Source organism: Thalassophryne amazonica, chromosome 10 (assembly GCF_902500255.1).
Source record: "Thalassophryne amazonica chromosome 10, fThaAma1.1, whole genome shotgun sequence".
NCBI lineage: Eukaryota > Metazoa > Chordata > Actinopteri > Batrachoidiformes > Batrachoididae > Thalassophryne > Thalassophryne amazonica.
In genome coordinates this window covers 91393098-91406569 of record NC_047112.1, presented here as the reverse complement: position 1 = coordinate 91406569, position 13472 = coordinate 91393098, and the positions used below count along the sequence as shown (strand labels likewise).

General features: G+C 42.2%; 1 protein-coding gene across 2 annotated transcripts in view; it reads left to right on the top strand.

Annotated features, from left to right (window-relative positions):
- kita (KIT proto-oncogene, receptor tyrosine kinase a) overlaps positions 1–13472 on the top strand; it is a 125870-nt gene that overhangs the window by 40984 nt on the left and 71414 nt on the right. For both annotated transcript variants that reach the window (XM_034180502.1, XM_034180501.1), the window contains exons 3-4: positions 10447–10731; positions 10823–10962. In XM_034180502.1, coding sequence (XP_034036393.1) covers positions 10447–10731; positions 10823–10962 — 425 coding nt within the window. The remainder of the gene's footprint in view (positions 1–10446; positions 10732–10822; positions 10963–13472) is intronic.

Below are 13472 nucleotides of genomic sequence, written 5' to 3'. Positions count from 1 at the left end.
AGCTGCTGTGGTTCCAAATCTAAATGTGATTCTATACTGCATCCACCATTGTAACCCTGTGTAAAAGGTGCTCTGTGTGCTTCTTGCCCTCTGTGTTGCTATACAATGCTGCTGGATCTCAATTTCCCAGATGGAGTCTTCCCAAGGGATTAATAAAATTATATCTAATCTAATCTAATCTAATCTAAAAAATACAATAAATTGGGAGAAGCCAAAATAAATTAGTTTAGTAAAGTAAACAACAGAATAAAATCAAAATTTCAGCTGTACACAGGTACCACATAAAATGTGTTTCAATGGTGAAAGAGACATGAAAGAGACACTTCTATTAGGTAAAACAGCTAAAATAGAATTTTTTATTTTATTTTATTTTATTTTTATTTATTTTTTGGTCAAAATGTATTCAACAATGAACAACAAAGGCAGATATTGAATACTCAGTGGAAGTTTACATTAAAGTACCACCAGTGAAATGCACAAAGACAGCTGTGCACACAGTTCTCTCTTTCATCAGCAGAACACATCATAATTATTCACCAGTTTGTTAATATATCATGGATGTAACAGAAATTAAATGTCTGAAATCAGAGATTGTTTTTACATATATGTTTGTATTATGTTCAAGCACTGTGTGACCTTTGTGCACAGCTGTGATCTCCCACACAGACTCTGATATGTGCATCTGTTACTCGTCTATCCATTATACCTGGAAACAGTCATTCTTAAAGAAAAAACACGAAATAACGTTCAATATGACCAACATTTCATATATATATATATATATATATATATATATATATATATATATATATATATATATATATATATATATATATATATATATATATATATATATATATATATATATATATATATATACACGAGTTCTGTTAGAAAAGTATCCGACCTTATTATTTTTTTTCAAAAACCATATGGATTTGAATCACGTGTGACTGCGTCAGCCAAGCTTGAACCTTCGTGCGCATGCGTGAGTTTTGTCACGCCTGTCGGTTGCCTCATTCGCCTGTGAGCAGGCTTTGAGTGAGGAGTGGTCCACCCCTCTCGTCGTTTTTTTTCATTGTTTAGGAATGGCTCAGAGACTGCCGCTTTGCTTGATCAAACTTTTTTCAGAAACTGTGACGCACATCCAAGTGGACACCATTCGAGAAATTCAGATGGTTTTTGGTGAAAATTTTATGAGCTTCAAAGAGATTACGGAGTGTTACTGTCGCTTTAAGGACGGCCCCCAGCGGCTGATGTCGCGCCACGCTCCGAAGCCGCCATCGACAGGCTGAACGACCATTTCTTTCTAAACGGATGGCTGTATGGATCCGTGACCATCATGTGTGCAGTTTCTCTGGTTATCACAAGAGCTGGACATCAACCATTTTCTGGCAAATTTCACTTTTAACAGATTTTGTCATGGAAAGCCGAGCGGAGGCTTCGCGTGTCACGATGGATTCGCTGCTGGAATGAGACAAAACCACCTCCGTTTTGGTCTCACAGGACGGCTTTGAGATGGCGTTCAGACAGCTGTCGGTGGTTTTTCAGTTGAATCATTATCCGAGAAATTGTGGATGTGTCTGGACATGCCAGAACATGTCCTGTGAGGCTTCATCACGGCGTTGCTTTGCGCCATGCGGCACCGCCGCGACGCGCAGAATTCCTCCGCACGTCTGTCTCAATGTGCCAAAAAAGTGCTGATGTCCACGTCTTTTCACATTTCCTGTGCTAGTCAGACGACGTCCCGGATAAAACACAGCGTCCAGTTTGGAAATGAACGGCACATTCCACTGTTACAGGAGTTTTTGTCATGGAAAGAGGAGCGGAGGCTTTGCGCGTCGTGGCGGTGGCCGCATGGCGCAAAGCAACACCGTGATGAAGCCTCACAGGACATGTTCTGGCATGTCCATGCACATCCACAATTTCTCGCTCCTCTTTCCATGAAAAATTTTCCTGTAACAGTGGAATGTGCCGTTTATTTCTAAACTGAACGCTGTCTTGATCCGGTATGTCGTTTGACTAGCACAGGAATTGCGGAAGATGTGGACATCAGCACTTTTTCGGCACATTGAGACAGACGTGCGGAGGAATTCTGCGCGTCGCGGCAGAGGCGCAAAGCAATGCCGTGATGAAGCCTCACAGGACATGTTGGGCATGTCCAGCTCATGCTCAATTTCTCGGATATTCACATGACTGAAAAGCAACCGGAAGCCGTCTGAAAGCCACCTAAAAGCCGTCCTGAGACCAACACGGAGGTGGTTTTGTCCTGCGCCATGAGGGGCACGGTGGCACATTCATCCACTTCTTTTTCCATGAAAAAAACTCCTGTAACAGTGGAATGTGCCAAAAAAGTGCTGATGTCCACGCCTTCTGAAAGTCAGACGACGTCCCGGATCAACAAAGCCTTCACGTTGGAAATGATCTGGTTGTTTCAGCGGGGTGTCAGCCTGTCGATCGGCGCTCGGTGTGCGCCGCGCTCTCAGACGCTGTGGGCAGTCTTTAAACCGGCTGGAGCACTCCTTAATCTGTGTAATCACCATAAAATCATCCCTGAAAGTCATCTGAATTTTCCGAATGGTGTCCACCTGGAGGTCTCTCACAGTTTCAGGAAAAAATTGATGCAGCAAAGCTCCAAATCATTCTGCCATTTCCTTAACGACGAGAGGGGTGGACCAGTGCTCACTCAAAGCCTGCTCACAGGCGAATGACGCAACCGATAGGCGTGAAAAAACTCACGCATGCGCACGAAGGTTCAAGCTTGGTTGACGCAATCACACATGATTCAAATCCATATGGTTTTTGAAAAAAACAAAAAGGTCAGATACTTTTCTAACACCCCTCGTATATATATATATATATATATATATATATATATATATATATATATATATATATATTTATTTATTTTTTTAATTCTGTGCAGCCCCTGTGTTGTAACAGCAAACTGTCAAGCACAATCAGTTAATGGCATCATTACAAACTCACAAAAAACAGACACTATCAGCACCTGCTAAATTTCCCTTTTACCATGTTTCCTCCCACAATTTTGCACACTCAGGTGGACGAACCTCATATTGCGTATTCATGAAGGCAGATGTGCCTAATTGACCATATGTGCTATTTTGCACATTTGACCAACACAATCCTCATTGCACATTGTTAATGACTCAGCGCGCACACGTATTTGCGAGTGCAGTTTGTGTTTTCACATGTTTTTACACTAGGGTGGCCAGATGTCCTCCTTTTTGCCACAGATTGAGATGGTTTCCAGCGTTGTTATTGACAGTCTGGCTTAAACATACATTTTTAAAACACGCACATCAAAACTGAAGCCAGACTGTCAATAACAATGCTGGAAACCATCTCAATTTGTGGCAAAAAGGACATCTGGCCACCCTATTTTACACATGCAAAATTTTAGTAAATCAGGACCTTAATACAAGCGTGGTCTTGTTTGTATGCAGTGTCACTTATAGAAGGTGATAACTGGTGCATTATATCATACTGCTGTCCTCCATAGATTATAGAAAATTAATATTACCAGCAATCTTGTAATGTAAGTAATCATATTCAATTGAGATCATTTAGAGATCTACTATAGGTGCCCTATTGATACCCACGTATTTCCATTTCAGCAATTTGTCAAAAATATGACACAATCATCTAAAGTAAACAGGCATTAAGATGCCTGAATGCTTGGAATCTTTTCATGTAGCTAAGGTTGTGAAATTTTCAGTTTCATAATATCTGCATGCAAGTGTATCAACGTGTAAATGTGTGAGGACTGAAATCTAGAAGGAAGGAGGCAGCAAAATTTCTAACTACAGAGACGGGGAGCAGTGCACAATGTGTGGGTGTATTTGCATGTGAAGGTGCTTGACTGTTTGCCCTGGACAGGTACAGTTGACACTGTGTCTGTTTACTGACTGAGATTAACTGTGTTTTCTCCTCATGTAGACCCACATCCTCTTGGAGTTATGCCATCACTGCAGGCTTATGTCAGGTGCTGAGTGTTCACTCCACATGTGTCCACTTTTAAAGCCACATGCAACTGCTGTTTGGGAAGCTGCTTCAGATATTGTGGACTTCTTTGTGGCTTTAGGGGGGGTCACAGGTTTCAGTTTATTAAAACGCGCTGATGCTCTTCTAGCACATGAGCCCTCGTGTCCAGAATTCTGTAAAATTGAATATGACTCAGGGGGTTAAGTGGAACAGCGTGATTATCATTATGAAGCGCAGTTGCACTCTATTCACACAAACAGATTAGACTTAATTAGGCACATAAACATCTACTTTACGAGGGCTGTCCGTAAAGTATAGGTCCTATTTATTTTTTTCAAAAACTATATGGATTTCATTCATATGTTTTTACGTCAGACATGCTTGAACCCTTGTGCGCATGCGTGAGTTTTTCCACGCCTGTCGGTGACGTCATTCGCCTGTGAGCACTCCTTGTGGGAGGAGTCGTCCAGCCCCTCGTCGGAATTCCTTTGTCTGAGAAGTTGCTGAGAGACTGGCGCTTTGTTTGATCAAAATTTTTTGTAAACCTGTGAGACACATCGAAGTGGACATGGTTCGAAAAATTAAGCTGGTTTTCAGTGAAAATTTTAACAGCTGATGAGAGATTTTGAGGTGGTTCTGTCGCTTTAAGGACTTTTCACGGTGCGAGACGTCGCGCAGCGCTCTCAGGCAGCGTCATCAGCCTGTTTCAAGCTTAAAACCTCCACATTTCAGGCTCTATTGATCCAGGACGTCGTGAGAGAACAGAGAAGTTTCAGAAGAAGTCGGTTTCAGCATTTTATCCGGATATTCCACTGTTAAAGGAGATTTTTTTAATGAAAGACGTACGGACGGGTCCGCGCGTCGGGACGCAGCCGACGCGGTGCGGCGGCACAGGAAAAACACCTCCGTGTTGATAACCATTTGTTAAAATCCAGTTGGCTTTTGATGGCTTTCAGTGGAGTGAGTATATGAGAAATTGTTTATCAGCTGGACATGTTCCAACTTGTCCTCAAGGCTTCCAACAGAGGTGTTTTTCCTGTGGCGGAGCGTCGCGGCGGCTGCGAGCCGACGCTGCAATCCGCCCGCACGTCTTTCATTAAAAAAATCTCCTTAACAGTGGAATATCCGGATAAAATGCTGAAACCGATTTCTTCTGAAACTTCTCTGTTCTCTCACGACGTCCTGGATCAATAGAGCCTGAAATGTGGAGGTTTTAAGCTTGAAACAGGCTGATGACGCTGCCTGAGAGTGCTGTGCAACGTCTCGCACCGTGAAAAGTCCTTAAAGCGACAGAATCACCTCAAAATCTCTCATCAGCTGTTAAAATTTTCACTGGAAACCAGCTTAATTTTTCGAACCATGTCCACTTCGATGTGTCTCACAGGTTTAGAAAAAATTTTGATCAAACAAAGCGCCAATCTCTCAGCAACTTCTCAGACAAAGGAATTCCGACGAGGGGCTGGACGACTCCTCCCACAAGGAGTGATCACAGGCGAATGACGTCACCGACAGGCGTGGAAAAACTCACGCATGCGCACGAGGGTTCAAGCATGTCTGATGTAAAAACATATGAATGAAATCCATATAGTTTTTGAAAAAAATAAAAAGGACCTATACTTTACGGACAGACCTCGTATGTAAGTGGTGATGGAGCAGAGCAGCGAAGCACTCACACGGACAGTCACACTGTAACTGCTGTATGGCCAGAAGTTACTGCCATAAAGGCCAACGGGGCATGATGCAAGGCGTGACACATAAACAGACATGTAATAAGACATATCGTTATCTTTGGCTGCTTTCAGTGATGCCGGTATTTGGTTAGACTCTTTCTTTCCGATTGTTCTGTCTGAGTTATTTTCATTAGTTACTTCCTCCAAACCGTCAACATGTCTATTAGACCCCATTCCTACCAGGCTGCTCAAGGAAGCCCTACCATTAATTAATGCTTCGATCTTAAATATGATCAATCTGTCTTTATTAGTTGGCTATGTACCACAGGCTTTTAAGGTGGCAGTAATTAAACCATTACTTGAAAAGCCATCACTTGACCCAGCTGTCTTAGCTAATTATAGGCCAATCTCCAACCTTCCTTTTCTCTCAAAAATTCTTGAAAGGGTAGTTGTAAAACAGCTAACTGATCATCTGCAGAGGAATGGTCTATTTGAAGAGTTTCAGTCAGGTTTTAGAATTCATCATAGTACAGAAACAGCATTAGTGAAGGTTACAAATGATCTTCTTATGGCCTCAGACAGTGGACTCATCTCTGTGCTTGTTCTGTTAGACCTCAGTGCTGCTTTTGATACTGTTGACCATAAAATTTTATTACAGAGATTAGAGCATGCCATAGGTATTAAAGGCACTGCGCTGCGGTGGTTTGAATCATATTTATCTAATAGATTACTATTTGTTCATGTAAATGGGGAATCTTCTTCACAGACTATGGTTAATTATGGAGTTCCTGTTGTATGGCTGGGGGGGCCTGGCTACCTTTTGTTTCTGTCTTCTGTGCTGTCTTTTGTTTTTCCTTCCAGGTGGTACGCGTTTAGGACTGAGTGGCTGTGTGGCTGAGTTTTCAGGACCTCACCCTGATCACCTGAGGCTGATCAAGTGCAGCTCGTCAGGACTCACAGCTGTGGTGCATCTACACGGATTGGAGCATGGTGGCATTTAAGTCTGGAGTACACAGTGTGTATTTGCCAGAGACTCGACCTTGTGACCAGACGGGTGAGATCGTTGTCTTGAGAGCCATCTCATCATTATGGATGCAGAGAACGTCCAGGTTTGATGCCATGGTCTGTGAAAGAGGAGGGGGTGAGGTCTCACGCTCGTCAGCACACTTCCTGAGGTACGTTAGGTTTTGTGACTAACATTAGTACAGTCAATAAATGTGGTGTCCCTCACACCTTATTATATTGAGCTGTTATGTTAGTTGTTTAATCAGCTTCCACTGCAGTTTGAGTATGTGAACAGGGTGTTCCATACCTGCAGGGTGGGAAGCTGATTAGTAATTAAGCCAGGAAGTGTTTGCTGTTTATGTACACCTTTGAGTGGTCTCTCTGTGTGTGGAGTGTGGACTCACATGATGATTTCTTCTTTCACAGACTCGGTTTGTCGCGGCCACCTGGGGGGTGTCGGCGGGGTCCTTGGGTCCGAACTGTTTCTGGCTCTGGACCGTTTGTGCAGCTGGGAGCGCACCGTATTATCACCTTGCAGACCGCGCACTTATTTGTTTGTTCTTTTCCACATCACTGTTATGTCATTAAATTTTGTTATCCTTTGTACCGTGCTCTGCTTATTTCATAGTGGGTCCTTCAAACGCTGGTCGGTTCTCCGGGCTGCGTCCGACACATAACAGTTCCATAAGGTTCTGTGCTAGGACCAATTTTATTCACTTTATACATGTTTCCCTTAGGTAGTATTATTAGACAGCATTGCTTAAATTTTCATTGTTACGCAGATGATACCCAGCTTTATCTATCCATGAAGTCAGAGGACACAGACAAATTACCTAAACTGCAGGATTGTCTTACAGACATAAACACATGGATGACCTCTAATTTCCTGCTTTTAAACTCAGATAAAACTGAAGTTATTGTACTTGGCCCCACAAATCTTAGAAACATGGTGTCTAACCAGATCCTTACTCTGGATGGCATTACCCTGACCTCTAGTAATACTGTGAGAAATCTTGGAGTCATTTTTGATCAGGATATGTCATTCAATGCGCATATTAAACAAATATGTAGGACTGCTTTTTTGCATTTGCACGATATCTCTAAAATTAGAAAGGTCTTATCTCAGAGTGATGCTGAAAAACTAATTCATGCATTTATTTCCTCTAGGCTGGACTATTGTAATTCATTATTATCAGGTTGTCCTAAAAGTTCCCTGAAAAGCCTTCAGTTAATTCAAAATGTTGCAGCTAGAGTACTGACAGAGACTAGAAGGAGAGAGCATATCTCACCCATATTGGCCTCTCTTCATTGGCTTCCTGTTAATTCTAGAATAGAATTTAAAATTCTTCTTCTTACTTATAAGGTTTTGAATAATCAGGTCCCATCTTATCTTAGGGACCTCATAGTACCATATCACGCCAATAGAGCGCTTTGCTCTCAGACTGCAGGCTTACTTGTAGTTCCTAGGGTTTGTAAGAGTAGAATGGGAGGCAGAGCCTTCAGCTTTCAGGCTCCTCTCCTGTGGAACTAGCTCCCAATTCGGATCAGGGAGACAGACACCCTCTCTACTTTTAAGATTAGGCTTAAAACTTTCCTTTTTGCTAAAGCTTATAGTTAGGGCTGGATCAGGTGACCCTGAACCACCCTGAACCTTAGTTATGCTGCTATAGACTTAGACTGCTGGGGGGTTCCCATGATGCACTGAGTGTTTCTTTCTCTTTTTGCTCTGTATGCACCACTCTGCATTTAATCATTAGTGATTGATCTCTGCTCCCCTCCTGGTTCTCTCCCTCAGCCCCAACCAGTCCCAGCAGAAGACTGCCCCTCCCTGAGCCTGGTTCTGCTGGAGGTTTCTTCCTGTTAAAAGGGCGTTTTTCCTTCCCACTGTCGCCAAGTGCTTGCTCACAGGGGGTTATTTTGACCATTGGGGTTTTTCCGGAATTATTGTATGGCTTTGCCTTACAATATAAAGCGCCTTGGGGCAACTGTTTGTTGTGATTTGGCGCTATATAAATAAAATTGATTTGATTTGATTTGATAAGATATTTATCACATATTACAAGAAAAAAAAGAACAAGAACCATATAATTATCATCAACCCCGTTTGTCAAGTTCCACTGGAGAAAGAACAAGAAGTCCTCTCTTCTCTTTGGTTCCACTCAACCATTCAGTGAACAAGTTCACATCACTGTTCATTTTCCCATTTCCCCTGTTCTTGTTCTTATGTCTCTCTATTAAGTCATGACTGTCCTCTTCACTAACTTCTTGATGTCTCACAACTTAAGTATGAGACTCAAGTTGTAGAATTCTCCCTGCTAGGGAGGGTAATGTTGCGTTTACACATAGGCAAGACACGTTATGAATGTCATATTTGCATCATTCTTGGCACATTCCTGACATTCTTAACATGACTTAACACATCTGAATAGGTTTCTTAATAGTGCTTGTTGGTTTATGATATTCATGATTTTTGTGGAGCATGTTTTTGGCTGTCAAAAAATCTTCCACAAATGTGACGCACCACCCTCATTTCGCCTCATGTCGTGAAGGTCGCAACTGAGCGCGTTCATCCATCTTGATTAGTGGTGATCCTTAATAAAGCGTGACAGTGTTCTTCTCTGACGTGCACACAATTAATCCCTGCTGCACCGCATTCAGTCTCATTGCTGCAGTATGCTAAAGAAGGACAGTGATGCCAAGTTGGCTAAAGGTTTTGTTCCAATACTCCTCAGCATGCTCTTGCAGGTGTTCCACCTGCTGCGTGTGCCTGATGTTTGGGAAAACAAGCGAGACGAGAGCCATGTGGAGCCACACATCTGGCTCTCTCTGCCTCCTCCTCCTGCGTGGCACAGAGCCCAAATAAGCATGCAGTCACAAAGTTCTTCTGCTGTGGATTTTGAGGAGCAAACAGGAGCAATCTGAATTGTTCAGCAACTGACGGTTGGATGAATATGGGGGTGTGTGTGTGGAGACAATTTACCTCATTCAAAACCTGACAGAACTTAACGATGCGCGATAGCGTGCAACAACATGGAACATTATTCTTGACTGTGTGTAATGGTTGCTGATAATTCTCCAGCAACACGTGCCATTAATCGTAACACGTGGTAACAGGTTGCAGCAGTTCCTGAGGACACCTGATACCTCTGCCCCGAATCATAAAACTCGTGATCAGTGGTCAAGAATGTATACTTCGTGGCATTCGTGACTTCCTGTCGTTATGTGTAAACGCAGCTTAAAACTCTCTCACCTTGATCAGACATCTTGGTTGAATGAAATGATCTGGATCCTGCATTAGGTCCTGCATTTGTCACCAGGATAACACAAAATGGGCGTGTGTCATTGGTGGGGCTGAAAAATGAGGGTGCCTGATTGGATGAAAAGTGGGGTGATACAAAGCCTGGTATTTTTAAGTCTTTTTTTGTATCACACTTTTTTAAGATTTGTATTGCCCTGACTTTGTTGCCACAGTTTCCAGGGCACTAATATTGATAGGAAAAGTGTATGATTTATCAGCCCTATTTTTTCTTGTATCTCATGAGGGCTGATTTACGAGTATAGGGCAGATTTTTGTTGTAATATGTGATAAAGCTCCGTCTTCTAATCCTCCAGATCAGAGGGACAGTAATGAGCATCTCACATGATGTTAAACAGGATAGCTTTGTTTTGCAAAAATTATCACGTTGAAATTTCAGCTCCATTTTATAGATATCTGACACCATCTTTCCTGTGTGATTTCATTTTTTGTTTTTTGTTTTTTTGGCAGATCCTGACAATCCTTTCAGAAAACCATTGGTGTTCAGCATCCTTGCCCGTGTGGGACATGCTGCTTTGATTCCTTGCCTGGCAACTGATCCAACACTGCTGAACCTGCGCCTTGAAACATGTTCTGGGAGAGCTCTGGCCTCTGGTCTGCAGTACACTGCAGACCTGCAGCAAGGCATTAGCATCAACAACACACAAAAGGCTTATGAGGATTGTTATGTGTGCACAGGAAGCCTCAGGGAGGACTATGTCAGATCACATGACTACACTCTAACAGTGAAACCAGGTGAATGTGCTTGTCATATGATGCACTGTATCAGCCATGCTCAAAGACAGATTGTGACAAACTCACAAAGAATTGGGTTATTTCCTTACAGTTCCTAAGGGTCCTCCTGTGATTGAGATGCAAACACCCAAAAGGGTGATTCTGACCCAGAATGAGGATCTCTCCCTTACCTGTACCACCACTAATGCCAATGGAGAGATCAAATTGAAGTGGGTCTGTCCTCCCGGCTCGGTGAGATCCTTCTCCCTTCCCTTTTCCCTGTGTTGTTGAAGTTTCCACTGTATGTGTTTGTCATTTTGTCACTGTTTCTCTGAGTGATTAGGGAATAAAACTCTTGATGTACATCAGGGCTGGGCATTTAGTTTTCCCAAGGGGCCACATGAGTTGATTGTGGTGAGCCGGACCAATATACTGAACCTAATTCTGTTCCAAATTAATTTTATCTCTCTAAAAAGCAGTCAATTGTATTGTTTTGACAAGTTGTGACAGTGATTAAACAATGAAAAAAATGAAGTAGGCTTAGTAAACACACCAATATTATATATTTTATACTATCAAAATTCCCCAAAACAAGAGTGAACAAACCATTTTTTTCAGACCAGCATTGAGTCAACTTCATACAAAATGCTACTACCATTCTGCTTTTAGTCATCCACCTCATTTGCCATTTTTCAGGTCTTTTCTTCTTCTTTTTTACAACAAAATCAAAAGCCGTTTATCATCTACCTTTTAGAAACCGTTTTGCGATCGCGTACTATCATTTTAAGGTAAAACAAGGTGCAGGCAGCTAAGAAAACAGCAAATTGTTCTCCTGCTGAACAAGATTATATTTCAATCACTAACCATTACCACTCTTTTCTAATGCAGCCATCATTATACGGTGCATCTGGAAAGTATTCACAGCCAGCGTTATTCCACAATGGATGAAATTGTTTTTTTTTTCCTAAAATCCTACACACAATACCCCATAACGACAGTGTGAAAGTTTATTATTATTATTATTATTATTATTATTATTATTATTATTATTATTATTATTATTCCAAATGTATTAAAAATAAAAAAGTAAGAGATCACATGTATAGAATTATTCACAGCATTTGTGATGAAGCTCAAAATTGAGCTCAGGTGCATCCTGTTTCCATTGATCCTCCTTGACATCTTTCCACAGCTTAACTGGAGTCCATCGGAGGTAAATTCAGTTGATTGGACATGATTTGGAAGGGCACACACCTGTCTACATATAAGGTCCCACAGTTGACAGTGCATGAAGTCAAAGGAATTTTTCTGTAGACCTCCGGGACAGGATTGTCTCGAGGCACATTTCTGCTGCTTTGAAGGTCCCAATGAGCACGGTGGCCTCCATCATCCATAAATGGAAGACGTTCAGATCCACCAGGATCCTGCCTAGAGCTGGTCGTCCATCCTAACCGAGTGATCGGGGAAAAAGGGCCTTAATCAGGGAGGTAACCAAGAGCCTAATGGTCACTCTTTTAGCACTCCAGCATTCCTACGTGGAGAGAGGAGAACCTTCCAGAAGAACAACCATCTCTGCAGCAATCGCCATTCGGACCTATATGATAGAGTGGCCAGACGGAAGCCACTCCTTAGTAAAAGGCACATGGACAGACCATCAAAACAAAATTCTCTGGTCTTATGAGACAAAGATTGAACTCTTTGGCCTGAATGCCAGGTGTCATGTTTGGAGGAAACCAGGTACCATCCCTACAGTGAAGCATGGTGGTGGCAGCATCATGTGGGGATGTTATTCAGCAGCAGGAAGTGGGAGACTAGTCAGGATTGAGGGAAAGATGAATGCAGCAATGTACAGAGACATCCTGGATGAAAACCTACTTGGATGAAAACCTGCTCCAGAGCACTCTTGACCTCAGACTGTGGTGACAGTTCATTTTTCAGCAGGACAATGAACCTAAGCACACAGCCAAGATATCAACAGAGTGGCTTCAGGACAACTCTGTGAATGTCCTAGAATTTACTCCACTTTGGAATAAGGCTGTAACATCATAAAATTTGGAAAAAGTGAAGCGCTGTGAATACTTTCTGGATGAACCATTGAAAGCCTTTATTATTGAACCACTTCAGGATAAACACATTTAAGGGGACAGCTTTTGTAGGGCTTTTACTTAATTCAGTACCAATTATAATCTATTAGGCTAAATAAAATGAACTTTTTGCAAGACTTTTTTGTGCTTTAAGTGCTCTTAAATGTGCAGTCATTAAACACAAACATAGAATAGGGGGCTGTAGAATGCCCAGGTCTGATGTACATTGTTGAAAAGCCAATTGTAACCCTGAACAACTTTAGTCAGTTCTGTGTCCACTAATCATTTTTCAACTCATCCACCAGTCAATGACCTATGATGAATAAATTCACAATTTCATTTGTTACACGTTAGATGTAATGTATTTTTCAGAGTATAATTTCCACTGTAGTATTCAGTACTTCAAGGTTTCCCATAATCCCCCTGGCCGCCCCCCTGCACTTCCCAGAATGCACCACAGCACTAGCAGAGTTCCGGCATCTCACAGCGCATGTAAACAATGGCTAACGAGGATATGGATGAGGTTGCTTCAGTGAGTTCACGTGCGATTATGATGATGACACGTTCTCCCAAGTTAAGAGGGTTATCTAGAGGAGGTGTAGCACCTGTGATGGACTTCTGCCGTGCCCGGATGTTGTCTTGTTGTCCATATTGCACAAGGTTTGTTTACATTGTGCC